This window comes from Exophiala xenobiotica, assembly GCF_000835505.1.
Source record: "Exophiala xenobiotica strain CBS 118157 unplaced genomic scaffold supercont1.5, whole genome shotgun sequence".
Taxonomy (NCBI): Eukaryota; Fungi; Ascomycota; class Eurotiomycetes; order Chaetothyriales; family Herpotrichiellaceae; genus Exophiala; species Exophiala xenobiotica.
The window spans coordinates 2914193-2940303 of record NW_013562490.1 but is presented as its reverse complement, the minus strand read 5'-3'; the positions used below and the strand labels follow the sequence as shown (position 1 = coordinate 2940303).

Here is a 26111-nt window from a genome sequence, read left to right as displayed (position 1 = left end):
GTCGTGGTAATGCCCCCATCTGTGCCCATTCACGCCATTTCCACGAGCTGGCACCCCCCCGAAGGCCTGGGTGATAACCACGAATGCAAGTACCGTACGGGCTGGTTGTTGACCGATCCACCTTATCCATCGCCTGACTTGCATCAACTCCTCTCGTGTCCTCTCTAGCCAGTCGCTGCTCCCCTGCTTCGCTAAGTGGTTCGTTCGCCTCCATCCTTCTCCCAATTGTCCAGTTGAAATTCCCGCCTCTATCAGTGACGGGGCCACTTCAGTCGGCCCTCTCCTACTCCCCCAAAATCCACAATTGCATGACCAGGCCATCCAGGACTCGAGGCACCTATCACTCATTTCTAGCCCTACCTCGTCATGGCTCTCCAATCTGCTTCACCTTCACCATCACATCTACCTACCTGCTATTGGTATCTGTCCACCAGTTCACCGCCGTCCACTGCTTCTCCGTTCACCTCCTGTACCCGACATATCCGCTTCGGCGCGACGAGCAAAGTGAAGAGCAAGAGAGGGAAACTGACTTATCTGCATCTGTGACGGCGCACCCGAGTCCCTCTTCCATGCCCATGGCACTTTCGCGCAGCCACGAGCTCAATCGACCCTGCCCAACACGGTCGAGGCTATGAAGCCAATATCACCTACCTCCTTCCACGAGCGCATATCCAAATGATATGGCGGGACACAGTATGGTCGTCTCCCATCTGTACCACAATGAACCACCGGATCTACAGTCCAGGTTGGAGATGAACCCGACCCTGATACTGTCCTGGTGGTGCACATTGTTCTCCCTCACGGTCATCCTCATAAGATTATTCGGCCGATGGATCCGTACAGAGCGATTGTTCCGGGAAGACTGGATCATGTTTTACAGCGTAATACCGCTCATGCTGCGCATGGCCTTTGTCCATGTCATCCTGATCTGGGGCACGAACAACACGAAAACCACAGGATTGACAGAGACGGAAATCCACCATCGCGAGACCGGAAGCAGGTTAGTCCTGGCTGCACGCATATTCTACGCCGCGTACATATGGGTGGCCAAGTGGACAGTGCTCGAATTCCTCAAGCGCCTGATCGGTAAATCATGGGCCAAGTCCTACGAGGTCGGTCTGCGATTTATCTATGGCTTCCTCATTATCACATATCTGGGGGTAGTCATTGGTACACTTAGCGAATGCCAGCCTTTCAGCCATTACTGGCAAGTGGTACCAGACCCGGGCCCGAAATGTCGAGAGGGACTGGTCCAGCTAATTGTCATGGGGGTATGTGACATGGTCACTGACGTGGTGCTTATCGTCTTCCCCATCCCGCTCGTCTGGCAGTCCTCGATGCGATTTACCAAGAAAATATCGTTGATCCTCCTGTTTTTATTATCCATCATCCTGATCGCCATCACCGCATACCGAATACCTTCGACCATCATGCGCCGGTCTTCGCAACAATATCGATCATTGTTGGCGTCACTTGAAATTCTCGCTGCGGCTGGCGTGTCTAATGCTATTGCCATTGGTAGTTTCATCCGCGACAAGGGCGTCAAGAAGGCGAAGTTCCGTGTTGCATCGGTCGACGAGACGAGTTCGATTGGTCGCAGCGTGACACGAACCCGGACGCGCTCTATAACGCATCATCACTGGGGCTCGGATGAAGATCTCGCCAAAGGTGTTGGCGTCTCACTACCCGGCCCGCTGAGACACGGTAGCAACAAGGAACTACGCCTCGCAGAGGCCGCTACACCTCGCGACGGCTCTACTGACCTTGAGGCCGGTCTACACCACCGGCACGGCTCAGCGTTCGGTTCGAATTGGAACTTCGCATCGGCATCCCGTGGTCGACGGCGCAACTCCCTAGAGAGCATCAGCAGCACATCGACTGACATCAAATTGCGCGATCTGAAGGCTCAACTACATGAGCCTGTGAGCCCATCCGCCGAGCCCGATACGCCGAGTAAGATGGGCTTCTTCGACGTTGGTGGTCTAGTCGCCAACCCGGAATCACCGAGTTCCTTGTCGCGGCAGACCTCCATCCACGATGCACGTCGAGTATCCCTGCCGAACCCTGCAGCGTCGAGGTCGGGCTCGAAAGCTTTCTTATCTGATATTGGTGGCCTCTTATCACGGCACGCTCATATTCGCGAGGAAGACGAGACTCATTCTGGTTCGACGTCCTCACCCACGAGGAAGGGCAGGAGCCCAGGTCGATCACCGATGCGTTTGGGAGGGGACAGAAAGATCTCGCGAAGTAACCGCCTGCCGTCCCAAAAGGAAGAGGATGAAGAGCCTATACGGCCGCGCCCAAGTGGGCCTGATGATTTGACTTTTGTCGATGTAGGTGGACTGCTTCGATGATGACGACCCTTTTCAGGAGGAGATGCCATGGCGTTACAGTCTGCTGGACATCCTGTTTTCAATGTATTGCAGCAGCGAAGCTCGAAAAGCAAGTTGGCAGGCGATCTGATGTGATTATCGATTGGACCTGTCCCCATGTTTGTATCATTCTAGCGACGGCGTTTGGAGGCACTTTGCTTTTGGCTCGAGATATCCCCACTTATAGCCATACCATATGGTGGCTATACTTTTGGATGCGTTGGAAACTTGAAGAGGAGATTACGATCTTGGCTGATGACTGGGATGACACGTAGTGATTTCGACGATACCTGTGTGATATGTGATATTGTTTGTGTCTTTGCTGCTGATGACCCTGCTTTCAGGACAGGAGAGGCCACCAGAAATGTAATATTTGAATCATTATCTTCGAGGGCTACTAAACATATCAAGTATACCTCTGCAATGTCTTTTGTGGTATCGACACCGGCGGCTGCAAATGAAGTGAGGCCTGAGTCGGCACTCGGAAAGCGATCCTGATCCCGTCAATTATCAGCGATGACGTCGGCGTCGGGAGTCCCAACCGTTGCAAGATCATGACAACACCTCGACCTTTCATTTACAGAGACTTCCTTGTTCAAGGTATATGGACTTGACCAGACATTCGCATCTCAAGAGCTTTCACCACTGACCATTCTGCTGAGATGGCTGTCCCTGGCGAACGTGAAGCCTTTCGGGCGTATCCCTCGACAGGCTCGACATTGGGCATCGTTCAAACATGGCTGCCTCCTTCTCTAACATTCCATAGCTCCCTCTCGCTACTCACTTATGCTGCTGCTCGCGCTACCGATCGTGTCGAGCTCAAAGACTGGCTATGGCCATCAGGCATGGTCCTGAACACCTGGGCCGCCTTTCTCTCTCACAAAGCTTCCGAGACTCCAAACTCTTCAGTCACCGATGCTTTTATCCGCCTTCCATGGCCTCACAAGCTTCTCTTGACGGGAGTCACCGCTTGGGGAGGTCGTCTGTTCTACCGTATTGCCACACGTAGCTGGAAGCGGCAAGCCGATGACCCAAGGTACGCGGAAGCCAAGAAGACAGATGGCTTTTGGAACAAGGCACTTTTCTCGCTTTTCTTGCCAGAAGCTGTCTTCCAGTCTCTCATCACGCTGCCTTTCATCTTGCCATTCCGGCTTGGCGCAACCGCTGTCGAAGGACGTGGCGTTGCCTACCAAGCAGGTCCAGAACCACAACAGGCCGAGCTGTTCAGAGGGCTTGCTGTAGGTCTTTTCTGCACAGGCTTTGCTCTGGAAGTCCTTGCCGACCACGAGCTTGAGAAGTACAAGAAAGAAAAAGGTCAGCACGGTATCAACAGGCGTGGTGTCTGGAGCATTGTGCGACATCCAAAGTAAGCATCCCTCCCGACGGAAAGATTGACCTCCGTTGACCATGAAGCAGCTACCTTGGCGATGCTCTCATTCATCTGGCTTTCCCATTTCTGTTACTGTCTTCGTCAGCAACCAACCAAATCCACCCATTGTTGACATTTTTGGGACCCCTGGCGAACTACGTTTTCTTGCGATATGTGGGCGGTGATCGCGAGAATGAAGAGTCTCAGAAAGAACGGTACAACGCTGCGGCTCTGCGTGATAATACCGACGCCGCGGTTAAATTGGGCGAGTTTGAGGCGTACAAGCAACAAGAAAACAGTTTTTGGCCAAAGCTCGATCAAGTCCGCAACAAATGGACCTGGATCGTCGTGGCCTGTGGTGCGGCTGGAGCCCTGCTTGAACAGGCCAGCAGAGGCCATTTCTAGAGCGACAACTCCGGCGATCTCAGCCCGGAAGTGTTCCTCTACGAGTCTTCGCTCTCTCGCCAAACTCCTGTCCAATTAATCAATTGAACCACTTTCATCTCTCATGGCAAATTTGGAGGGAGCTACACGTTTAGAGTAGTCCGATCTCAAGAAACACCACTCTGTCGTTCTTGCTAATCCTTCAGAGCAATAGCTCGAGCACATGCGGAAGCGGTCCTCGTGGTAGATCGGGAATGGGTTTCAGCTTTTTCAACACAATGCATATATAGCTATTGCTCCATCGCTTCAGGACGCTACCAAAACAATATTCTCAAACAATCCTGGTCTACTAGCGCTCAGGCTGAGGTTGCTTTTCCCATGTTGTCTTATTGCCTATGCTGTCAGGATCTTTATTTCTGATGCCCTGCGAGAAAGGCTCCACCTTGAACGGGATAATGAAAAAAAGGCCTCCAGGTTGGAAATTACTCTCTCCTTGAATAGTCTGGCACAGTTAGGCTAGCCACATCTTCGCAAGCTATATCTGACAACACCATCACACCGACACAACCCCTTATCAAGCGGCAAGGCCACCGGCGTCAATCCTTCTTCAAAATACATCATCCTTCCGAACACCATTCGCATTCGGGGTCTGTCGGCTGGCGAAACAAGAAACCCGCTCGTCATGAGGACTTCGGGGAGGAAGCAGCCGTCGTAAGCACGGCGGTCTGCTCCCAGAACAACGGCTCGCTCTAGGTTGAAGCTGAGATGGCCACCGTTGTCATCGTGGGGTCCGCCTCGGGAGGTCCCGTCACGTCGGGCATCTTCGTAGGAGGCAAATCGGTCCACGTCAGAGTGGGGCCAGGCATGCTGGTCTGTATCGACAGCGCTGGGTCTGTATCGACAGCGCTGGGTCTGTCGACGCGGTCGGGACCGACGGAGGCATGGGTGGCATGCTCGTTTGTATCGACAACCGTGTCTCAGTCTTAAGCCCCGTCAAGGCTGAGACTACATCTGAGATTGCCATCGTCGTCATAACAGGGTCGGTTTTGGTCGGAGACGGTGGAGGCATGCTGGTTTGTATGGACAGCGGTGGCTCGGTTTCCGACCCGGTCAAGGGTGAGGTTGATTCTGAGGATGCCTTCGTCGGCATCGAAGCAGGCGTAGCGAGTAAGCCGTCGACATCGGAAATGGTGTACCACACATCGCTGACCTCGACGATCGTCTTCGACGACGGTGTCACTTCCGGCGCAGTCGAGGTAACGGCCGAGTTGATGTCGGAGCCCACCGAGGGGACAAAGGGCTGGGAGCCAGTGACGGGAGCGGGAGCGGCGAAGGCCCTGGTTGCCCATGACCAGAGGATCAGCATGACGATGAACAGCATGTTGTCCATCTTATCCGTTGGTGTTGGTGGTGTTGGTGTTGGTGCTGTTGGTGTTGGTGGTGTTGGTGTTGGTGGTGTTGGTGTTGGTGATGTTGTTGTTCTCTTTGCGTGATGGAGGCAAGGACGGCTTCAAGGGTCTTCGAGACTAAGCAGGGCAACAGCGAGGGAGGGTCAGTAGAATGCAATGGCCATAGAAATCCTTGCAGTACTGGATACAAGGAAGAATGCAGCGGAGAAGAGAAGGAGAAAGAGAAAGGCGGCAGGCTCTTATACCCTTTCTTCTTCTGCTCAAAGAGATTGCCCGACAAAGATCTAAAACCCTCTCGTATCTCCATGAAAGGCGACATATGTTTGGTATGGCCAGTCAGACCGCTCGGGTTAGCCTCGAAAGATGGGTGTGCCTACTTCTTCTCAAACATGGAGAATCATCGTCTGGCAGTATAAGGTACGTTGGGCATGATAGACGGAGCAGAGCCGAACATTGAATAATGGAAGTTCGAGTGTAAAATCTGGATCGGGTAGCAACATCAAGAACGAAAATGCATTTTTGAGTTTTTTCCCATCCTGTCTCCAGACTGTATTTGCAGTGCAGACTCGAAGCCGATTTGTTTGGCCGACAAAAAAGGACTATTTAGATTGGCCAAGTCTTTGATGACCACCAGAGCAGCTAGGTGTTGTGGCCTGAGAAGAAGCCACGTTCGCGACCGAGACAGAGTGAAATCCACTGCTGCCATCATGCTTTTTCCAAAAGTCTCATGACCACACAATATCGCTGCGCTTGGAAGTGGTGAAAAGAAGATCAATGTTTCTGTTGCTGATACTCCGAACAGGCCACTCCCTTGTAGTATCAAGATCCGTGCTTATTCGTCAAAGGGAGGAGGACGGGGAAGAGGCTTCCTGTCGTTTCCGGACTCGCACACATGTCAAAAAGTCATGTGCTTCATGTTACATCGCAACCGTGAGGCAGCGCAGTTGTAAGCCCAAATCCAGTTGCCACGCGCTCAAAGTCAACAAGTCCGACCAAAGCTCCCATTAACCTTCTCCCACTCTTGGATCATCCCCTTCACACTCTCTTGAGACATCTTCGAGCTGTGCGCAACCTCCTGATCCTTCGACATCTCCATATAGTCGAGATCACGCTCATGCGCCGTTCCCTCATTCTCACTGTAAATGATCACCGAGCCCGGAGTGAGTGGACGTACAGGTAGATGTGGATACGGCTCGTCGGGCATGAAGGCTTCGTGATGATCTCTCAAGTTCGATGCTGCCATGCGGCTCTGCCTAGACTGATCTCCACTGTGCAAAGCGATCCGCTCGAAATTCGGATCATAGTACGCATCGCGCGAGATATCTTCGATGCCAGCGTTGATTGTAATCTTCGAGTTGTGCATTTCCGACTCAATGCGACGTCTCTTTTTCTCCAGCTCGACATCGCTGGGCTGGTACTCATGCCTCAACGGGCTTCGAATTAAATCACGCTGCACCAGCTGCGGAAGCAAGAGCGACGGGTACTGCGGCAGGCCTGTCCGGTTGGACTGGTACGACCCTCTTGCTGAAGGCGGAGCCAGACGACTTAGTCGATGTTGACTGGAGGGCGCATATGGATCGTCGGTATTGTAGAAGTGTGCGGCGCCTGTGCAGTCATCAGCTTCCTTACCCACACCCTACATCGATAAAGTCAGCACTCGTTCTAGTGCACATGAGGCATCCGATGCCTACATGTCTTCCACTCCCAGAGCTGCTTTCGCCAGTGCCGATGCTACTCCACTCATCCCAGTTGCGCTCTTGACCGGGCCGGCCAAGGAGCAAGGTCGTTGGTCTGACTTCGCCAACCTCTTTTTTCGCGTTCCTGGCTCGTTCCCAGGCGTACATGTTGTTGACCCATCTGACCTCTTTCATGCGCGCATTCTGTCCTGCGGGACGTGGTCGATTCGGGTTGAATATATTTCCACCCTCAGCGCTTTCAGCGTCATCCGAAGCAGCCCGGCTGTGACGACAATATCCGAAGATGCTGGCAATGGCGATGGTGACGGCAAAGGAGCTGAGGATCACTATTCCTACAATCAGGGACGGCGAGATTGGCAGGGATGGCGGCGCGGCCTGATCGCCTGGTTGGGGGGACATGGTTCAAGGCTAGGAAACGTCGGTGATGTTGGCGCAGAGTTCGTCCTTTGAAGACACGGACAGCAGAGTGCGGTTGAGCAGCCGCCAATATCAGCCTGCGAATTGAAAGGGATAATTTGTGCCTCTCGTCGCAGTCATGCCGGACCACAGCTTGAGACGGCAATAACGTGTGATACTTTGGGAGCAACAACGTGGGACGGTAAAGGGCGAATTGCAACTGTATGAGAACGATGCTTTCTGGTTGCTCGAGGGCGAGTGACAGATTTCGTGAAGAGTGAATGTTGTCGTAAACAAACCTGACTCCATGTTTACCAGGTGCGGCAGTGTGCATGTTGTAGTTTGCTAGCGGGCACCCGCTATCCGTCCTTTTCAGTTGCTACAGTGGTGCAGTGAATACCGGCCGATACTTGAAATTTTGTGATCTGCCTCACCTATGGTTGTCGATAGCATCGTTGAAGATACAACTCCAACCTCATCCCAGGAAGCCTCCGCAGCCTTTCACGACGGCTGCTCAGACAGTAAAGAGATTGATTCAAAGCCCTCTGGCGCAGATGGCCGGTTTCACAAGGTGCTCAGTCACGATCCAAATGTGTGCAGTGTCGCAAGGCCATTGCCGCTTTTTTTTCCGTGGCAAACACCTCATCGTCTCAGAAGAGTGCTTTGGAGACAGGAGTTTAGCTACACCTTTCAAGGCGTCTCTTTTGGTAACGAGACGCAGCATCGAACTTGGGCAAGCTCTGTTCGACGAGGGACGAGTGCCGATAGAAGCAGAAAATGACAGGTGTAGTTGTTACCTCGGATCTGGCCGGCTATTCCTGCCATCTGCCATTCATTGGCCTTGGGGCTACTAGGCACGATGTGTCGCACCCTTCCTCAACAAAACAGGCAGTGTCTGACCGAGGAATCAGGAAATCACCATCAGAGCTAGAAACTCGCACTTGTAGCAATGCAGGATACCGGCACTGGCCAGAGAACTCCAATTGCTCCTCCTTGTCAAGAAAGACCACTGGCATCCTCTCCAAAAAGTCTCGTTTCCAATGAGGTCACCCTCTGTATCCTGGAGACAATGTTCTTTTGGTGGTAGTAATTCTCCGTCAGACTTGATTGATGTTGTCGCTTGCCCCCTGCCAGTGTTCAGCCTTGTCATCTACTAGTGGTTTCACCGGCGAGAGGTAGCACATTGGACAGTCCTGCGACGAGGAGAAGCATAGCATAGCATTGGTCACCCTCCTATGGACTAGTAATGACACCTCTATCATCTGCTAACCATACACCATGTGGACCAGCAGTGGTGTCGTCCTGCCCGCTATTCCGTCTGTAATGCGACTCAACAAGCATCCCTATCAACAATGAATAAGCACGATTTCATGACAGACGGCGTAAATTCTCACGCTCTGCCATCTTTCCCCTCGCCGAGCAGCACGACTGCACTGTCGATTTCAGCTGCGCCATCTCTGCTGCCGTCAAACACCTTGTTCATGAAATTGCTGAGTTTTTGCAGACTCATCATCATCTGGTCGTCGTCGAACTTGTCGTAATGTGCATCGAACAACGCCTTCATAGTGGACTGGCAAGTATTCATGCTCTTTCGTGCGTCATCCAGCTTGGTCTTGACTAGGAGCAGCTGCTTAGTGATTTCGGTTTCCGTAGTGAGAGGTGCCGGGCGTGTTGTCTGTCGAGCGGATAGAGCAGTCTGCTGGGAGGCACTTCGCTTCGAGCCGGACGTTATGGCAGCTTGAGCCGTGTTTGGAAACCCTTTGCGATTTTGCCTGGTACTCAGACGGACGCTGCCGGGTCCTGGCTCCTTTGTACCACCGCCAGCCCCTGAAGTCTTCTGTCTCTTGACGATACTATTTGGCAAGCTGGATAGGTCAGCCGGGCTGAAATCATCCGAAGAAATGGTCAAGTCAATGAGGATATCTTCCTTCCCGTTTTGGTGTGGACGTTTCCGCATCAAAGGCTCGATCGGATGGTACTTCAGTTCGATATTATGGTTCGGTGGTGGCTTTTTTGTTCTCGGCTTTCTTCTCTTCTTCGAGTTGTTCGCACTGCCCTTCGGACGATATCTATCAGGGTAAAGGGGGCCTTGAGGAATGGAGACAGGACCGGTTCGGTTGGTGCGTGCAGTCATTGCTGCCTGTTTCGCTGCCCAAATGAGATCGAACAGTGCTTCGTGGTTGAAGGTGTCGAAACCAGCTTTGTTAGCTGCGTTTGCAATTCGTAGCTCCGGACCACCAAGTTCAATCGCTGTACTCCATCAGTCTAATTGAACCTCGATATGGATGGTAAACGTACTTCCTTGGTACAATCCATCCACTCCCGTGTGTCGATGCTCGTACCAGCAGCCAGGCCCCCTTCCACAGTAACCAAAGCATTTCCAGGGTATGCAGGTACCATGTTGCTGGAAAGGGCTTGCCAGTCGACCAGTGTCCCAATGAGCGTGAGGACATATATTCGTGCCAAAAGCATCGACATTGGGACAACCTGGACCAAGTGCCCAATAGCGGCAGGTGGACAGCTGCTGAGGCATGATACCCGCAGACAAAGACAGTGCTCGGCAATACCGAGAAAGGCGGTGCAAAGTGAATTGAGATGAATCCGTTAAAATCAAAAGGGCAACTAAAGTCCTCGACACAGGAAAAAGATGTAAATAGGTATTCTACAACAGAAACAAGAGCAGAACACGAATTGAAAAGGTCGTCCGATCGTGGTAAGGAAATATGATGGGATGGAAGAGGATGAATGACGAGAGTGAAGGACGGTAGAAGACCAAAAGTAGGTAGATGGGAAGGGAGAAGTTCCGATGTGAGCTGGCAGGAAGGTGCGCAGGCTGCAACATGATCGTAGTAAGGAAGAAAGAGACTATCAAGCTCAACATACTCTTTTCGCAAGCAAACAAATGGTTAATTTCTGGCTGCAACATGGCCATTTCAAGTAGCACTTATTGTGCCGTCCCCACGACTTTCAAGCTGAAGCTCTCCGCTTAAGGGACTTCAACCCTTCCTGGACGTTGTTCTTCCCTGTGGCTGCCAGCTTCAACAACACATATGCAGCTCTTGTCTCTGTGAATGTATGCGATGATTTCTTCCTGCTGTTCTCTCCTCTGTGAACCTCTGAGTCATCTGACCCAGCATCGTAGTCTTCATCGCTACCCATGAATCGGGCTCGGGATCTTGGGGATATGCCAGTCGTAGGAGTGACAATAGGGGTTGGTGGTGCGGTTGGTGCCTGAACTGCCATGATGTCAATGGTAGGGTACAATGGCTTGCGTGGTGGAGGCATGAGATCAAGAGGCGTATGAGAACGAGGGATGTTCGCAGTTCTCCGTCCTCTGCGGGAGGTGCCTGAAGGGGAATCCGACCGAGTCGTGGTGGCAGGTGACCATGGGTTGGTAAAGGCTACTTTGGGGGAAGGTGACCGAGGAGAGTTGATTGCGGACCACGCATTGGTGAAGCCAACCTGTGGGGAAGGAGAAGACAGAGCATACTTGTCCTCCGGACCAGTGTCAGAAGTGTAGTCGCTTGTGTAGTCTGTGGTCCTGACCGGCTTTGGCAGAATTCTCTTGTATTGCTGGCCAATCTTGGGTGTCAATGGTGTCTGCGAACTTGGTGTTCCAGGTGCTTGTGCTGGGATGTGCCGTCCTTCCATCTCCCGATAGTGCTGAGCTTGCATAGTACACCGCTTGGTAATTTCTGGGTCAATCTGCATAGAGCCGAAGTTCTCAGACTCTGTAGGAACGCACATGCTCGGGAAGTCTGTGCCAAACACCGGTGTCAATGCATAGCGAATGTTCCAACAGAAAGTAGCAGCCACAGCTTTTGCAGCTTCGTATGGAATCCAGTAGCCTTGATAGGTCAGCAATGGGACAAGGATAGCCTGAGAGGATGGATCTACCTTGTGCAACGAGAGCGCCTCCAGTGATGCTGTGACAGATGTCTTTCAGTCCCTCATTCCGAGCCAGCATTTTAGCTGGAGTTGTCTGGTGCCGGTCAGATATTTCAGTGCGACAGGTGAGTGACTTTGCCTACCTTCGAGTAGTGGCCACACTTGAATAGTGGGGTAGTGCGTACAAGTCCAATGTTGTAGTCCCATAGCATGGTGTAAGTGGTCGGCTCTCCCGGGATCTTGAATTGATATTGGAATACTAAAACGCATGAATTAACACACAGTGAACCGTCAGGGGTTTTGGAGCGTTGCACCTTCGAAGCTTTCTCTTCCTGTCTTCTCCCAGAACACTTTCTTGCCACCATTGTATGGTATGTGGCGAGGGTAGTCAGCAATGCTCCCCATGGGATACACCTCGTGCATCTGATGGTGCACAGCGAGAGTTTCGTTCTGGTCTTCGTGAGGTGGATATCGGCACGGTTCTCGAATAGTACCAAGCTTGAAGACTGCGGCATCCTTGACGACCTTCTGCTTCTTCCGCATTGGCTGGTCGTGGCCACGTACGCGCTTGTCGGATTCTGTCGAGGTTTGACTGTCGTGAGTGGACACCTCGTCCTTGCTGTCGTAATCGTTGTCGTCCATGGTAGGATTGAGGAGTGATTGGATTTGAGCCATTGCGTATTTGCAGGTAAGAAGATGAAGAGAGATGGCAGAGAATGATCGGCTCCAGAGGGGCTCAAATACCTTCCTGCCTGAATCAAGTCTCATGCTTGATCCAGTTGACAAACAGCAATCAACACATCTGTTGAGACAAAGCTTGGATTTCACAAACCACAACACGCCCCATACAAGGGGCATTATGGCTCCACCTGCATTTCCAGTTCTGAACAGCTTCAGCAAAGAGAAAGGAAGTTCTTTGACCGCATACATCAAAGACTGATGCTAAGGCAGGCATCCAGTCTGGCCAATGTGGAAGGCAAGCTCTCACTCATCCAGATCGTCACTCATCGACGAATCAAAGTGCCTTCGGCATGAAACTCGCCCACACAAGGGAGAAGCGGTGAAGCAGTTCATTCTGGGCAGTCGGATTGACGCAGTCTGGAGCCTCAAGATCTCGACGACAGTCGGGTTTGCAACCATTTATTCGGTTTTGGGGAAATCGCTGGTCAATGTCTTTGAATCAATGCTTCTGATCGCTACGAGAAATGTGGAAGAAAATCGCAATTCGTTAGCTTGAAGGAGGGTGTATCTGGAATTGTGGTTCATTAGTATTAAAGGTACTAGTAATGGTGGGCAGGACTCGTACTTCGCAATCTTCAAACCTTAGCGAAGCCATCTTATACAGTGCCGTCGGGTCCGTAGCCGTACACTTTTTACACTGGACCAATCAGTCGGACCGTTTGCAGAATATGTCCGAGTTCTTGCTGTTTCCAGGCCAGTCTGGGACTGGTCAGCCTCTTCCAGTGTTGCTCGCGGATTCCTGCATTGATAGGTGTCACAACGACGCCGCAGAGTGGCTAGCCTTGCCGAACAGACAAAGAACTGTTCTGTATCAGACCATGCACGAAGGATAGATACACGCTCCAAGCATTCACCATCCTCGTGATTCAAAGTAGAGTTGGCAGGGTGAATGGTGCTGTCAAGGTCGAACGGACATTGCAGGTGAAGGCAGGGGGAGGCCATAATCTGGTTTCGTCTCAAAATCGTAATAGCTAACACGGGGCAGCCATTGACGCAAGACATCAAGAACGCCAATATCGAGTATCAACTGTCCTTGCTAAGTTATGGACACATCTATGCAACAGTAGCAAAGTGACTCACACAGCCCAGCTTATCCTATGTCCAGGGACGCTCGACACTATCATGTTGAGACCCTCACCAAATTGGTTCATGCTCACTCCAGATTGCTCAAACTCGCGGACCCGTCCTTCACTCGCTCTCCGAGAACGCCGCAGAAGATCCATCGTCTTGAAAGCCTCCGTCGTCTTCTTCGTCGTCATCCTCAAATGTGTATTGGGTAGTTTTCTTCGTGGCGACTGCTCGTCTTGCTGGTCGTGCTGCTGGCTTGCGGGACACAGGCTCGTCCGACTCGGATGGCGAAGGAGATTTCAAAATATCATCCGCAAGTGCATCCATCTCATCATCTGAATCAATCACCTTCTTCTTTGCCAATCGCTTCGCGTAGGCTTTAGCCACTGGAGACTGTTGGACTTTCTTTGGAGCTGGTGCCTTCTTCGCAGCAGGCTTCTTAGCATCCTTGGGTGCCTTCTTGGCAGCTGCGGGCTTGGTCTTCTTTGGCGGAGCTACGTCGCTGTCACTGTCCATGTCCATGACATCCTTCTCTTTCTTTGGAACTGCCTTCTTGACTGCTTTCGCCGGAACAATTTCATCATCGGTTTCTTCAGCCCCGGTAGTCCCTTCCTTGGTTGTGACGATAATGGACCGTCTTGGAGACGATTGTGGTGCCAACATCTTGTAGTCAGTCTCATCGGCCGAGAGATCATCCTTTGGAGCAGGTTTCGTTGGGAGTTTGTAGCCATGGCTGCTCGTCGGTCTTGAGGTAGACGCAGAAAACAATGCTCTGGACTCGCTTCCACTGTCAGTGCTTGTCTTGCTAGGAAGTCCTTTGACCATATCACCCAGATCCGCTAGCAGGCCATCTCCATTGTCACTTTCTGAGTCGCTGAGCAGAGCATAGTTAGTCGGCTTCTTTGTGACTGCTCGAGATTGCCGGTTGGCAGGCTTTGACACGACCTCTTCAACGGCAGGTTCTTCTTTGACAGGAACCTCGCCCGTGGCGCCGACCTTGGCATCTTCTAGCTCTTCAATAGGGTCGCTATTTCCATCTGTATACAGTTTCCGCTGCTCCATTGCATTCTTCAACGCATTGGTCTTCGGGGCAGCATAAGCAGTAATAGGCCGCTGCTTCTGTACTGGCTTCGGCGCGGGCACACTCTTCTTTGCCTTTGGTGCAGATGCTTCGAAATCTGATTCATCAGAAGAATCGCCCAATGCCTTCCGCTTCTTCGCCTTTGGCTTTGAGGCGGCGGTGGCAAACTTTTTGGACACTCGTCGCCCTTTTCGAACGTTCCGCTTGCGTGCATGCTCCTCTTCTAGTTGCAATCTCCATTCTGCAATAAATTCATCAAGGTCATGTTTCCACAAGTCCTCTTTCGATTTCTTCATCAGTGCATCGACCTCCATTTCTTTGTCGCCAATCTGTCGCAGCAGTCTCTCAACCCGTTCCTGGGTCAACGACCACAAAGGCATACCCAGAAGATAGTCATAAGCACTTGCGTCAGTGGTGTCCTCTTCGGCTTCTTCGTCTTGGGCCACTTGGAGGATCTCTTCTTCCTTGGTGGCATCTTTGGTCTTGGGAATCGGGTCGAAATTGAGCTTCTGGAGCTCTGCAATGAGCACGGCCTTCTTTTTCTTCGAGATGTAAAGCTTGCCGTCAATGATCATCTGGATAAAACGGGCTTGGTTCGAGAGGCGCCTCAAATCCTTCTGCATATCTTGCAACAGCCATTCCTTGCGCTTCGCGTACAATTGGAGACGGTAGCTGTAGAATTCATCCATGATGGCTTCGACATTGGCATACTTGGTAATGCGACCCTCTGGGTCAAATGCGACAAGGTTGGATGTGGCTATGGATTTGTTCAATTTGAACTTTTCCAGGAAGCCCTCCTCGCGAGCCTTGTCCATGTGTTTCTCGTCCATCTGCACGATGAAATGAACTTGGTCATGGGTATTGTAGTCCTTGTAGTCTTTGATGAATGATGGCACCTTCTCGGCCTTGATGATCTCTTCAAGCTTGTCTTTGAAGTCCTGCGTCCAGGTGCGGATAGGCAACTCGGTGATCTCGACCTCGGTCGGCCCGCTCTCATGGACAATACCGCTGAACTGGAACCGATCAGGCGCCGTTTCTTTGACTTCACCTTTGAAGCCACGGAACCATGGCTGCATTTGCTTCCATTCTTCACCTGCCATTCGTCTCTTGAGGTTCTCGACGATGTCTTCCGGGTTATAGTTGGGGATAGACGAACTCCAACCCGTCCCAATACCATCAGCACCGTTGACGAGAATCATGGGGATGACAGGGACATAAACTTGAGGCTCGATCTTCCGGTCGTCGTCGGTATTGTATGTTAAAAGCGGCTCGTCAGCCTGGTTGAAGAGTTTCCGAGCGAATGGAGAGAGGCGAGTGAAGATGTAACGAGCGCTAGCGCAGTCGCTGCCTCCTTGATTTCGTGTACCGAACTGTCCGGAAGGAACCAGCAAGTTGACATTGTTTGACCCCACAAATGTCTGAGCTAACCCAACGATAGTCTGTTGGAGAGAGGTTTCACCGTGATGGTAAGCAGTCATACCGCCGACTAGACCTGCGAGTTCGGCAACCTTCATATCTTTCTTCAAATTGCGTTTGAAGCAGGTATACATCACCTTGCGTTGGCCAGGCTTCAGGCCATCCACAACAGAAGGGATAGATCGAATGTTGTCAGCCATACTGAAGAGAATCAACTCCTTGTTGACAAAATCACTGTAGGTGATCTTCTTGATGTTGTGATCGAGATACGTTCCTGGTCTGAATTGACGCAACCATTCCTTTCGTTCATCTGCTTTCTTCTTCGAAAAGGCGAGTTCGATCAAAGCCGGCTCTTCATCTTTCATGGTGTCAAACTCCTTGTGGTGAGTATCCAAGTCATTGAAGTATTGCTGCGCTTCTTCTGTGGTGCTCGTACCCAGACCCTTGTAATACTTGTTTTCCCATCCGCGTTCGTGTTTATGCGCTTCTTTCCAGGCCTCATATTCGGGCATGGTGTAGAAGGCGCGCGACTGCGAGGGGTTCTGCGGGTCGCCCTTCCACACTTTGACAATGGGAGTGATGAACTCTACCAAGAAATCCGGAATTCTAAGCAGACTTGGGAACTGGACTTGCAGAAAGTTGATCAACAAGCCCTTGATGTGGCTACCGTCATGATCCTGATCGGTCATGATCATTAAGCGACCATATCGAAGGCCTTGTCTGTCAGTATAGACTTTCTTGTGCTGAAGACCGAGGAAGTTCTTGATGTTCTGAATCTCAGCATTCTTCGAGATTTGGTCAATTGACGCGTCTCGCACGTTCAAGAGTTTGCCTCGAAGAGGAAACACCCCCCACAAGTCGGGACCCACGACTGATCGACCTGCCATAGCAAGACCTTTGGCCGAATCACCTTCAGTCAGGATCAGTGTGCACTTGTGGCCCTCTCTGGTGCCGGCCTTGTTTGCATCAGTCAGTTTGGGATTGTTCATCCGACTTCGCTTACTGCCGTCAGACTTCTTCAGGATCTGGTCGGCCTTTTGTTGGGCGAAATGGAGGATGTTGTTGATGACTTCAGTCTTTGTTACCTTCTTCATGAATTCTTCCGAGACCTGGCATTTGCTTCCGAACTGACTAGATTTGGTGGTAAGCTGCTCCTTGGTCTGTGACGTGAAGGCTGGATTGACGATCAGCGCATTCACAAAGATGAAGATATGGTTGCGAATCTGATTGGGCTTTAGGGTTGCACCACCCTTGTTCCTCTTCTTGACAACGTCCATTAGTTTGTTGACAATTTGATCGGCGATATAGTTGACGTGAGTGCCACCTGATGTGGTAGCAACAGAGTTAACAAACGAAACCTGCTGGAAGGAGCCGTCCGACACTGTGAAGCCGATCTCCCAGTGAGGATCTGAAGACTCGGTGATGATTTCCGAAGTGTCGTTTGCAGCCTCTTCGCCTCGCTCTTTTTTGATTGCTTTGGTGTACATCTCGATGTACTTTTTGAAGTTGCGAGTTTGCAATCGGGTGCCATTCAATTTGACAGCCACGCCTCTGCAGGTACCGGCCAGATCGTACACTCTACGCTTGAAAAGCGCTTCGAGATCATCGTCCATACCTTCCATGCCAAACTTGGCAAAGTCGGGTTTGAACGTGACCTTGGTAAAGTCCTCGCCTTTGCAGTCTGTGATTTTAGCTTTGCCCATCTCAGACATGTTGTTGGTCCAGGTCTGCTTATACTTCTTCTTCTGTCTCGCATCGGCAGTCTCCACTGTGAATTCTGTGCTGAAGATGTTGCAAAGTTTTGCGCCGTAACCATTCCGGCCACCTGTGACCTTTTGCTCGTTGTCATCATAGTTGGAACCCGTAAGTAGGTGACCAAAGATCATCTCCGGGATGTAGATCTTCTCCTTGGAATGAATCTCTATGGGAATACCGCGACCATTGTTGTAGACACTAATCTCTCCCTTTTCCCGATCAATGGTGACCTTGAGCTCATCCATATTCTTGTCATTTTGCTTGTTGTCTGCGGCATTGACCAGGATTTCATCGAAGATTTTGAAGATACCAGGGACATAAGATACCTCTCGGAACTCCATGCTGTCGAGTTCGGTGTTGTAGACCCACATTTGTTTCTCTGTGCGTTCCACAGAGCCAATATAGGTATCAGGGCGCTTGATGATGTGTTCTAGCTGAGTGAGTTTCTGGTATTGCTCAGAGACACGCTTCTTCTTCTGTGGTAGCGGAGAGTCCTTTGCGCCGTCGACGCCTATGGCTTCGTTGACCAGGTCGCCTAGAGGCTTCTTGTGGCTGCCTTTGACTGGATTGGGCTTGACTTTCTTCGCTTTAGGAGGAGTGTCTGCGAGAAGTGATTCGTCGTCGAAAACATCGGCCGATCCATCGTCAGAGCCTTCATCCTCGGAGTCTTTCTTAGAGCGCTTCTTTGGTACGGTAGTCTTGGGTTTCGGTCCGGGTTTCGCTTTAGACGCAGTGGTCTTTGCGGGTTTGGAGGCTGGTGCTTTCTTTGGCGCGGCTTTGGACTTTGCTTTCTGCACATTGTTGTTAACACCACCCTTCGGAACGGCGTCAACACCTCGGGAACTCACAGGAGCCGGCTCAAAGTCTGAGGTGCCGCCATCAACGTCAAACACTGAGGTATCCATGTTGGCTGAGTATCCGAATGGATTCGTGCTTCAAGAATTTCCCTGGAAGGAGCGACTAATGACTCTCGCCACGCGCATCAAGTAGGTCGGTCGTGGGAGAGAGTGAGGAGGGGTTGAAATCAAATTAAAAGGTAGTCGTCGAGGAACTGTGCATTGTAAACACAGAGTGGCGCCAAACAACAACAAACCGCAGGTCAGCCGGCAGTCGGGAGAAGCCTTGTCGCGAAATCTTGGCGCGACGGACGCTAGTCCTTGTTGGTACAGTTTGGAGCTAGCCTTGTTTGGTCAGTTTCCGTCCCATTGAAGTTCAAGCAACGGAGATATCGAGGTATGGACGTGTGCTGCATGAGTGACGAAGGCCAGCAAGGAGTCTATGCTAAGCAGGAAGTTCAAGGCATCTCGGCGTCGAGAATATTCTGCGCGTTAGCTGCGGATTTGGCGTTGACGAGAATGCAACAAAGAGGAAAGCAATCTAAGCATCAACATTGCCTGCCCCTGACCCATGGCTCTGGGTCATCGTCCATATCCAAAGCCTGGATCATTGCAGATCTTGTCAACATCTCAGACGTATGTCTATGGCAACCTCATAATAAGGAATCTTAGACATCAACCTTTGGCCGAAGACACACGGAGCATACACTGCTTCAGCTATGTCTCGTTCCTTTCTTTGCTCAATCTGCCCCCACATTGTTTGGGGTCTTACATCGACGCGTCCCAAGCCATAGCCCGTTACTATGCAGCAAACACCATTCAATCAGGTGTTGGAGACATCTTTCGCTCGGCCACGACAGAACAAAATAGATATAGAAGACCTCAGAGATAGTTAAAGCACCTCTACAGTCAACCGAAATTACACCTATAGCGGTCGATCAGTATTGGATGGTCGAAGATGACGGGCTAGTGTCAAATGAGGAGTTTCAATCACCAACCCCTGGCCCACTCGACACTCGAACATTCATTCCATTCTGCGAACTGTGCTTCCACCAAGGACCACTCTTCTCTCCTCTGCCGCCTGTCGCTTTGATCGTCTCTGACGACGTCCTTTCCTTACCTCCCGCGGCCTCCTCTGGCGCTCCCCTCGCACGGTCGCTGGACGAACTTCTGCGAGCAGCCTTTCTTTTGATCATTGCTGCCGTTTCCAACCTCCAGAGGGCTCACTCCTTTTGCCCTTCGTCATTCCTTACCTTTCCCGCCTCTCTCGTCGCCGCTCCTTATAAGCAAGGTCATCATCGACGATGGAACAAACTATGGTGGAGGAAATCGTTCTCGAGCCACAGCAAGAGCTTCCTTCCGCACCCAATACCGACGTCAAGCCAGAAGACATTCCTCTTCCAAGAAGCTCAATGATCACCGTCCGACTGTCCGACATTCAGGTGCACCCAGATGTCGATGAGGAGTTGGGACAAGATGCTTCACCTCAACCATCGATCCACCAAAGCAGTCCTTCTTCTACAAGATCGAGTCGGTCTTCTTCCAGAACATCCGAGAGTTCTATCTCCTTGATATCCGTAGATTGGGAGGGCTTGGAGAAGACTGAAGAACAGGAGAAAGATGATGCTACAGACGAGGTGAGATCCGGCATAGAGATGGTACGGACGAGCGTTAACAGTTCTAGTCTACGGCTCTTCTACTTGCTCGGCTCGAGAAAGAGAATGCTGCGCTAGCTACCGATCCAAAATCCGGAATTGCAAATGCATCTCGCCCTCGGAAGAACACACGACCACCATCGATCCAACAACTAAAGCGGATGATTGATGGCCCTGTACGACAATCCCTGAGATATTCCATATTGCCAGCTCCAGGATTTACAGAGTTGGAATTCTGGGCAGCACTGGTTCAGGACTACACCCAGACAGCCCAGCGACTTCCCACCCTCACGTCCAACAAAATCCGAGGCGGCGTCCCACCAATGTTTAGAGAACATGTATGGCCCAGCATCGCACGCGCTCGGGACCCTTTCCTGCAATCCGAATACCACAGACTTTCTGTCGAGCCCAGCCCATACGATGCTCTGATTGGCAAAGATGTGGGAAGAAGCTTTCCAAACGTCGATATGTTCCGAGAAAAGGATGGCCAAGGTCAACGAATGCTCGGAAATGTCTTGAAGGCATTCAGTCTGTACGACGAAAAGATTGGGTACTGCCAGGGTCTGGGCTTTGTCGTGGGACCGCTGTTGATGCATATGGGCGAGGCCGAAGCATTTTGCATCCTCGTGAGGTAAGTCCAGCACCAACAGTCTCTAACCAGATCTAACCAAGTCGTAGATTGATGGAACACTATGACCTGAGATCGTGCTATCTACCCGATCTTTCCGGCTTACATCTCCGTATCTACCAGTTTCAACAGCTCCTAACACGCCATCTTCCGGACTTGGCTGCTCACCTCGACACACTCAAGATTGAACCACTATACGTCTCTCAGTGGTTTCTGTCATTCTTCGCCGTAACCTGTCCACTACCGATGTTGCTCCGGATATACGATGTCATTCTGTCCGAGGGTGCCACCGAAACCTTGATGCGGGTTGCTCTTTCTTTAATGCAGCGCAATCAGAAGAAGCTCATGGCATACACAGAGTTTGAGGACGCCATGCAATTTCTCCTCTCAAGACGTCTGTGGGATACGTACGCACAGCAGGCGGATGATATGGTCTCTGATTTCGTGTCTTTGACCGGTCTCGTCAGCCAGGAAGCTCTTCAGTCTTTGGAGACTAGCTTCAGGCATTCGCAGAATCTCACTGCTGCCCCGTCACTTAAGAGTGCTGCTGCATCTTTCCTTGGCCGATTCTGGGCAGGTTCATCGCATACTCCTTCAAAATCTGCGAACCTCAGTCTACTAATTCCTGGAAACAACACGTCGGTCCGTAAATCTTCTTCTGGCCAGAGCATTACATCGACGCTCAACTCGGTGGACACTTCTATCTCCGATGCCAGCACACTGGCCACCGAGATATCTGAAGAGCTATCACTTAAGCCAGTTGCTTCGAATTCCGTCGTGAATGAAACTGCAATATCACTTCCAAACTCAAGCGACCGAGATCTCCATCACCAAATTGAAGAGTTGCTGACCGAATTGTCCAGAGTTCAACGTCAGCATGTTGAGCTCGCTCGCGAATTGCAACGAGAGCGAGAGGAAAGAGAAGAAGATCGTCAAATGGGCCGGACCCTTCTCGACCACCTACGACAACAGACAGCTGATATCAAGGAGCTTGCTGGTAAAGAACCCACGGAGGATGATGCCGAATTGGATGCTCTGCTGGAACAAGCCAACCAACGATTCGGCGAAGACAAATCCAAGCGGCTTTCTATTGCGCAGTCAAAACACCAACTTCGTGATTCTGTGGCTGAGTGGAAGGAGAGGCACGAAGCTGAAGCTCAGAAATGCCGCGTACTTATGAGACAACTTGACGAACGTGAAGCCGAATACAACTCGGTCAAAGAAAACTTGCGCGAAGCTAGGACACGGATACAAGATTCTCACCGAGAAAAGCAACGCCTGGAACGCACAATCTCGGATTTGAAATCGCGGAACAGTTCGGTCCCTGACTCGCCTGCAGACCTTTACACGCCTGTTGACGAGTTCCCAGACCTCAAATTGCCCGCACCAAAGTCAGGACTTCGAGAGCTGAGACTGGGAAGACCAGAACAACCGTCTCGATCATCCAGTGTTGGGCCTTTCTCCAAAAGATCAAGTAGCCTCAACACTCAAGCTGTTCTTGCGACAGAAAACCACGAACTTGTATCGAACGACGCCCTATTGATCGAGTTGGCCAATGCAAAGACAGCCGAGGCAGTGGCTAGACAGGAGCTGGACGAGACTAAGGGCAAGCTGGATGCTCTTCGAAAGATCTTGAGTGGGACGACCTCATCTCCAACTGCACGAGCATCTGAGTCGCCAACGTCGGCGAACTCCGCAAGCATCAGCCCGGGTATAAAGGAAACACCGAAAGCGTCTCATACCGCGTCTGCGAGTACTGGTGGATTCTTCAGTGGATGGGGGAAAAGAGGTTGATGTCGAGCCAGAGCTCTCCTCCCACCTGCCTATGTTCGGTTAATTACTTTTTAATTCATGACATCTAGATAGCCATATACGACCATCTTCTTCGCATCTTAGCGACAGAGGAGATGAAGTGAGACTTCCAATCAGAATTGACCTCCCTTCTCAAACAGGTTACATCGTGGACGTGCTTCGTTTACTACATGGTTCAACAACAGGAGAGCAAGTCTATAGAGGTATGCAAGCAACACCATCCCTTCGCCGGAGCCTGAGGGCAACGCAGTTACGGTGATACTAGTATCTATCCCAATTTTTGAGCGTCTTCGTCCAACTGAATTGTCTAGACACAACACCGTACAAGCCTGCCTCCACAAACCATAATCAGCGATCTATAGCGATATTTTCCGAGAGGAATCTGGTGATTAGCCTCAACTCCCGGCCTCGCCTTTGTTGTCCGTCTACATTTCCGACTCTAACATAAGCGCCTCCGGTCAAGCTGAATTTTGCCGTAAAGTCTCATAGAGGCCAGGCCGTCCAGTCGCCCAAGTCATATCCAAGAGAAAAGAGATGAGACAATCACGAGATGATACCGCTGGCTTCGGCTTCCCGCTTATCCTCATTTCCGTCGCGGGCCCCAGTTCCATTGACTTGTGAAGGTGTTGATCGTCTCGCTCTGCCGTGCGCTTCCTGCAGCACCGCGCTCAACTCCTCCAGGAACCGGTCGACTTCTTTCTCCGTGCCTACCGTGATCCTGAGACAGCCTTTGCACCCATACTCCTTTCCGCGGAACCTGACCACAACACCACGTTGGCCAGCCATCGTCTCGTACACATGTAGTGCCGTAACATTATCAGGTTGCCCACCCTCCTCTCTCGGCTTGTCTAAGATCTCGACAAGTAGGAAGTTCGAGTCCGTTCCGCCTCTGAAGCGCCCTACGCCTGGGATCGTGGGCAATTCCTTCAGTAGTCTATCCCTTTGCTCGAGTATCTTTGCGCGATTGTTTCGCATGATGGTTAAGCTCTGATCCTTCAGCGCTGCAGTCGCGATGGCGCTTGTTGGACTGGATATGTTATATGGCGCTTTCATATTGTTCAAAAGCCCTGCTATGTCGGGAGCCGCGAACGCCACGCCCAATCGTATCCCGGCGAGGCCGAACGCTTTACTGAGAGTCTGCATGACGACCAGATTCGGCCACTCAAGCACCCACTCGGCTAAGCTGGAGTTGTCGGGCGCGAAGTCGATGTACGCTTCGTCCACAACAACGATGCCGTTCCATGTGGGATGCTCTAGTATTCGTTGAATGTCAGATTTACTGATTAAGCTAGCGGTCGGATTGCCTGGGGAGCATATGTAGACTAGTTTTATAGAAGGGTCTTCGGAGAGTTTGGACAGGATGGCGTCGGGCTGTAGGGAGAAATTGTCGTCGGGGTTCAAGGGCACGTGTACGATTGCAATGTCGTTGACGTCGGCGGACACAGCGTACATGCCATACGTGGGTGGGCATGTGAGGATCTTGTCCTTGCCAGGCGTGCAGAAACACCGAAGGAGCGCGTCGATGGCTTCGTCAGACCCAACGCCGCAGAAAAGGTTGGACGGTGTGAGGGTCTTGGAAGTGTGTGTATGGGTGTTCCGCAGCTGGCAGAAGAGGGACTTCAGGTCGTGCTGGTGAGGATCTGGGTAACGGTTTAGGCCGAGGAAGTCGACTTGCGGTTTCACTAAGGGTGAGTTGGAAGGAGGGTGGATGCCATTGCTGTCCAGAGCCAGGCCGGGACCGTAGGCGTTCTCGTTGGCGTCGAGCAGGATGTTGTGCCCGTCATCTTTGTAGTCACTATGGATATGAGTCAATAGGTTGACTGCGGGGAGGAAAGGTTTCTTACTCTCGCGCACAGCGATAGGGCTGGAGCTTGAGAATATTAGGTCGTGCGCATTTAGAGAGATCGAAAGGTGATCTCTTAGACATCTTGAAACAATTATGATGCGCAACGAATGAGTGTGGTGTTGCTAGAAAAAGTTGTCGACTGAACTTAGAGGATTCTACAAAAAGTTCTCCGCATTCGGACTTGATTGTGCATGATATGACGCCAGATGCAGGCACCGCGCATGAAATTCGTGCCATCCTCTTCGATCCTCCCCGAACAATCCCATCGTGCACTCTCGATCCCGCGTGCCTACGCATCAACCTGAGAGGTATATTTCGACATGCCTGACCCGAAATCCGCCTACGGCACAGCCGCAGCCTCCGACACAGACTTCCGCAGGACATGGGATCGATCAGAATACGAGGCAAAGGCCAAAAAGGAACAGGAAGAACGGCGAGAAGACGCGAAGGCCCGGTATGAAGCCAAACTCGAAGGCAAGAAATGGCACAAGCCCGTCGACCTCTCCGCGCTCGATGCGACATCGGCGCGAGGCTCGCGGTTAGACGTGGCCAGCATGGTCGGCAAAAGCACTCTCGTACCAGCTGGAGCGGGCGTCGGCAAACGAGGAAAGGGCGCTGGTTTCTACTGCGAAGCCTGCGATCTCACATACAAAGACAACGTGCAGTATATCGAGCATCTGAATTCCAAGCAGCATCTTGTCAACACCGGTCACTCCTGGGAGGTCAAGAGGGCGACGTTACAGGATGTGCATGAGCGGCTGGAGATGCTGAAGGCGCGCAAGAGGCAGCAAGAAGAAGAGGATAAGAGGCTTGGAGAAGTTGATATTCAGGCTAGGATCAAGAAGGCTGAAGAGGTTGAGGAAGCCGAACGGGAGGAGAAGAGGCGCAAGAGGAATGAGAAGCGGAGGAAGGGCGGAGATGGCATCAAGAAGGAGGATCCATGGGAGGGAAGACTGGGCATTATTGCATGAAGATATGGACTTGACGAAGGAAATCGTATTGCCGTCATCAAGCAACAACCCTCAACGACCAGAGACACGGCCACTGCCTCTCAGGTCTTTAGGAAGCCATGAATCCTCTTCTCTTCGACCGGATAACGTCAACAAAGGCTATGGAAGAGGCATGCCGAATCACCTGGGCACTATCCTGCTTTCGCGATCACATCCACCCCTCAGCTCTACGTTGACAGTAGCCCTGAGATAGACCATCTAACGGTGGGGACTCCGAACAGCATGCGGCAGTCCAATCCTCATGCTTTCTCTGGCTTTTGGGATCTTTCCTCACGGTCTCTATCCGAACGGACGAGCGGTTCGGTCAGCTCTAACTACTGACGCCCGCATACTCTGACCAGACTGGGAACTTGGAGGGTTGCAGCGCTGAAGATGTCCGGGTACAACTTCCCGAGCAGCGGGCATATACAGCTCCCGCGCCTTTCACTGAGCGAATATAGTCATCTTAGCTGACGCCTTCCCATGTGGAAGATTGTTTCACAAAGTGTATCAGTGTATACCCAAGATGATCTATGGGTACCAACCTAGTCATTTCTTGGAGTCTTGAGTTTTCCAAAGAAACCTCGGTCAAAATTTGGGTTTATATTTTAAAGAGCTACAATTGCTTCCGCAATCGACCATAGGATGCGTACAAACAGGGCTTCCCGTCCGCTCAGCCGTACTTAAGCCGCATGCCGATGAGTTAGTAGTTGCGTCGGTGACGAGCAGCGAATCCTCATTGTTGATTGTTTTTTGCCTTTTTGATTGT

At 51.5% G+C, this 26111-nt stretch overlaps 10 protein-coding genes and 1 non-coding gene across 11 annotated transcripts; 6 read left to right on the top strand and 5 right to left on the bottom strand.

The window, feature by feature from the left end:
• The first annotated feature begins 330 nt into the window (after nucleotides 1–330).
• On the top strand, nucleotides 331–2764 carry PV05_08880 (uncharacterized protein). The gene has a single exon (XM_013458421.1). The coding sequence runs from the start codon at nucleotides 681–683 to the stop codon at nucleotides 2352–2354; it is 1674 nt and encodes a 557-aa protein (XP_013313875.1). The 5' UTR covers nucleotides 331–680; the 3' UTR covers nucleotides 2355–2764.
• A 188-nt stretch (nucleotides 2765–2952) lies between these two features.
• Nucleotides 2953–4449, top strand: PV05_08879 (uncharacterized protein). Its single transcript, XM_013458420.1, has 2 exons — nucleotides 2953–3738; nucleotides 3789–4449. Exons 1-2 carry the CDS (start codon nucleotides 3035–3037, stop codon nucleotides 4144–4146), a joined length of 1062 nt encoding a protein of 353 aa, XP_013313874.1. The 5' UTR covers nucleotides 2953–3034; the 3' UTR covers nucleotides 4147–4449.
• Nucleotides 4450–4890: 441 nt separating this feature from the next.
• On the top strand, nucleotides 4891–5618 carry PV05_08878 (uncharacterized protein; the record flags this gene model as incomplete). The annotated part of the gene is made up of 2 exons (XM_013458419.1): nucleotides 4891–4950; nucleotides 5010–5618. The coding sequence occupies 2 exons, from the start codon at nucleotides 4891–4893 to the stop codon at nucleotides 5616–5618; spliced, it is 669 nt and encodes a 222-aa protein (XP_013313873.1).
• An 895-nt stretch (nucleotides 5619–6513) lies between these two features.
• Nucleotides 6514–7630, bottom strand: PV05_08877 (uncharacterized protein; the record flags this gene model as incomplete). Its single annotated transcript, XM_013458418.1, has 2 exons — nucleotides 6514–7170; nucleotides 7226–7630. The coding sequence occupies 2 exons, from the start codon at nucleotides 7628–7630 to the stop codon at nucleotides 6514–6516; spliced, it is 1062 nt and encodes a 353-aa protein (XP_013313872.1).
• A 1387-nt stretch (nucleotides 7631–9017) lies between these two features.
• Nucleotides 9018–10027, bottom strand: PV05_08876 (uncharacterized protein; the record flags this gene model as incomplete). Its single annotated transcript, XM_013458417.1, has 2 exons — nucleotides 9018–9877; nucleotides 9937–10027. The coding sequence occupies 2 exons, from the start codon at nucleotides 10025–10027 to the stop codon at nucleotides 9018–9020; spliced, it is 951 nt and encodes a 316-aa protein (XP_013313871.1).
• Nucleotides 10028–10594: 567 nt separating this feature from the next.
• Nucleotides 10595–12190, bottom strand: PV05_08875 (uncharacterized protein; the record flags this gene model as incomplete). Its single annotated transcript, XM_013458416.1, has 4 exons — nucleotides 10595–11475; nucleotides 11525–11609; nucleotides 11659–11774; nucleotides 11830–12190. The coding sequence occupies 4 exons, from the start codon at nucleotides 12188–12190 to the stop codon at nucleotides 10595–10597; spliced, it is 1443 nt and encodes a 480-aa protein (XP_013313870.1).
• A 1254-nt stretch (nucleotides 12191–13444) lies between these two features.
• PV05_08874 (uncharacterized protein) lies at nucleotides 13445–18481 on the bottom strand (the record flags this gene model as incomplete). The annotated part of the gene is made up of 2 exons (XM_013458415.1): nucleotides 13445–18367; nucleotides 18425–18481. The coding sequence occupies 2 exons, from the start codon at nucleotides 18479–18481 to the stop codon at nucleotides 13445–13447; spliced, it is 4980 nt and encodes a 1659-aa protein (XP_013313869.1).
• Nucleotides 18482–19396: 915 nt separating this feature from the next.
• On the top strand, nucleotides 19397–22646 carry PV05_08873 (uncharacterized protein). The gene is made up of 3 exons (XM_013458414.1): nucleotides 19397–20049; nucleotides 20097–20698; nucleotides 20746–22646. Exons 1-3 carry the CDS (start codon nucleotides 19717–19719, stop codon nucleotides 22487–22489), a joined length of 2679 nt encoding a protein of 892 aa, XP_013313868.1. The 5' UTR covers nucleotides 19397–19716; the 3' UTR covers nucleotides 22490–22646.
• Nucleotides 22647–22663: 17 nt separating this feature from the next.
• Nucleotides 22664–24486, bottom strand: PV05_08872 (histidinol-phosphate transaminase). Its single transcript, XM_013458413.1, has 2 exons — nucleotides 24352–24486; nucleotides 22664–24302 (listed from the first exon to the last, which is right to left on the bottom strand). Exons 1-2 carry the CDS (start codon nucleotides 24432–24434, stop codon nucleotides 23051–23053), a joined length of 1335 nt encoding a protein of 444 aa, XP_013313867.1. The 5' UTR covers nucleotides 24435–24486; the 3' UTR covers nucleotides 22664–23050.
• Nucleotides 24487–24593: 107 nt separating this feature from the next.
• Nucleotides 24594–25992, top strand: PV05_08871 (uncharacterized protein). Its single transcript, XM_013458412.1, has one exon. It carries the CDS (start codon nucleotides 24674–24676, stop codon nucleotides 25322–25324), a length of 651 nt encoding a protein of 216 aa, XP_013313866.1. The 5' UTR covers nucleotides 24594–24673; the 3' UTR covers nucleotides 25325–25992.
• On the top strand, nucleotides 25977–26093 carry PV05_08870. The gene has a single exon (XR_001230712.1). It is a non-coding gene; the product is annotated as a 5S ribosomal RNA (ribosomal RNA).
• Nucleotides 26094–26111: the final 18 nt, after the last annotated feature.

Bases quoted from the DNA above. Each gene is read 5' to 3' on its own strand.
- PV05_08880 (XM_013458421.1), top strand. From the start codon at position 681: ATGGCGGGACACAGTATGGTCGTCTCCCATCTGTACCACAATGAACCA.
- PV05_08873 (XM_013458414.1), top strand. From the start codon at position 19,717: ATGGAACAAACTATGGTGGAGGAAATCGTTCTCGAGCCACAGCAAGAG. The intron at 20,050-20,096 runs GTGAGATCCGGC...TAACAGTTCTAG, and splicing joins AAGATGATGCTACAGACGAG to TCTACGGCTCTTCTACTTGC. The intron at 20,699-20,745 runs GTAAGTCCAGCA...ACCAAGTCGTAG, and splicing joins GCATTTTGCATCCTCGTGAG to ATTGATGGAACACTATGACC.
- PV05_08871 (XM_013458412.1), top strand. From the start codon at position 24,674: ATGCCTGACCCGAAATCCGCCTACGGCACAGCCGCAGCCTCCGACACA.
- PV05_08879 (XM_013458420.1), top strand. From the start codon at position 3,035: ATGGCTGTCCCTGGCGAACGTGAAGCCTTTCGGGCGTATCCCTCGACA. The intron at 3,739-3,788 runs GTAAGCATCCCT...ACCATGAAGCAG, and splicing joins AGCATTGTGCGACATCCAAA to CTACCTTGGCGATGCTCTCA.
- PV05_08872 (XM_013458413.1), bottom strand. From the start codon at position 24,434: ATGTCTAAGAGATCACCTTTCGATCTCTCTAAATGCGCACGACCTAAT. The intron at 24,303-24,351 runs GTAAGAAACCTT...TCATATCCATAG, and splicing joins CCCTATCGCTGTGCGCGAGA to TGACTACAAAGATGACGGGC.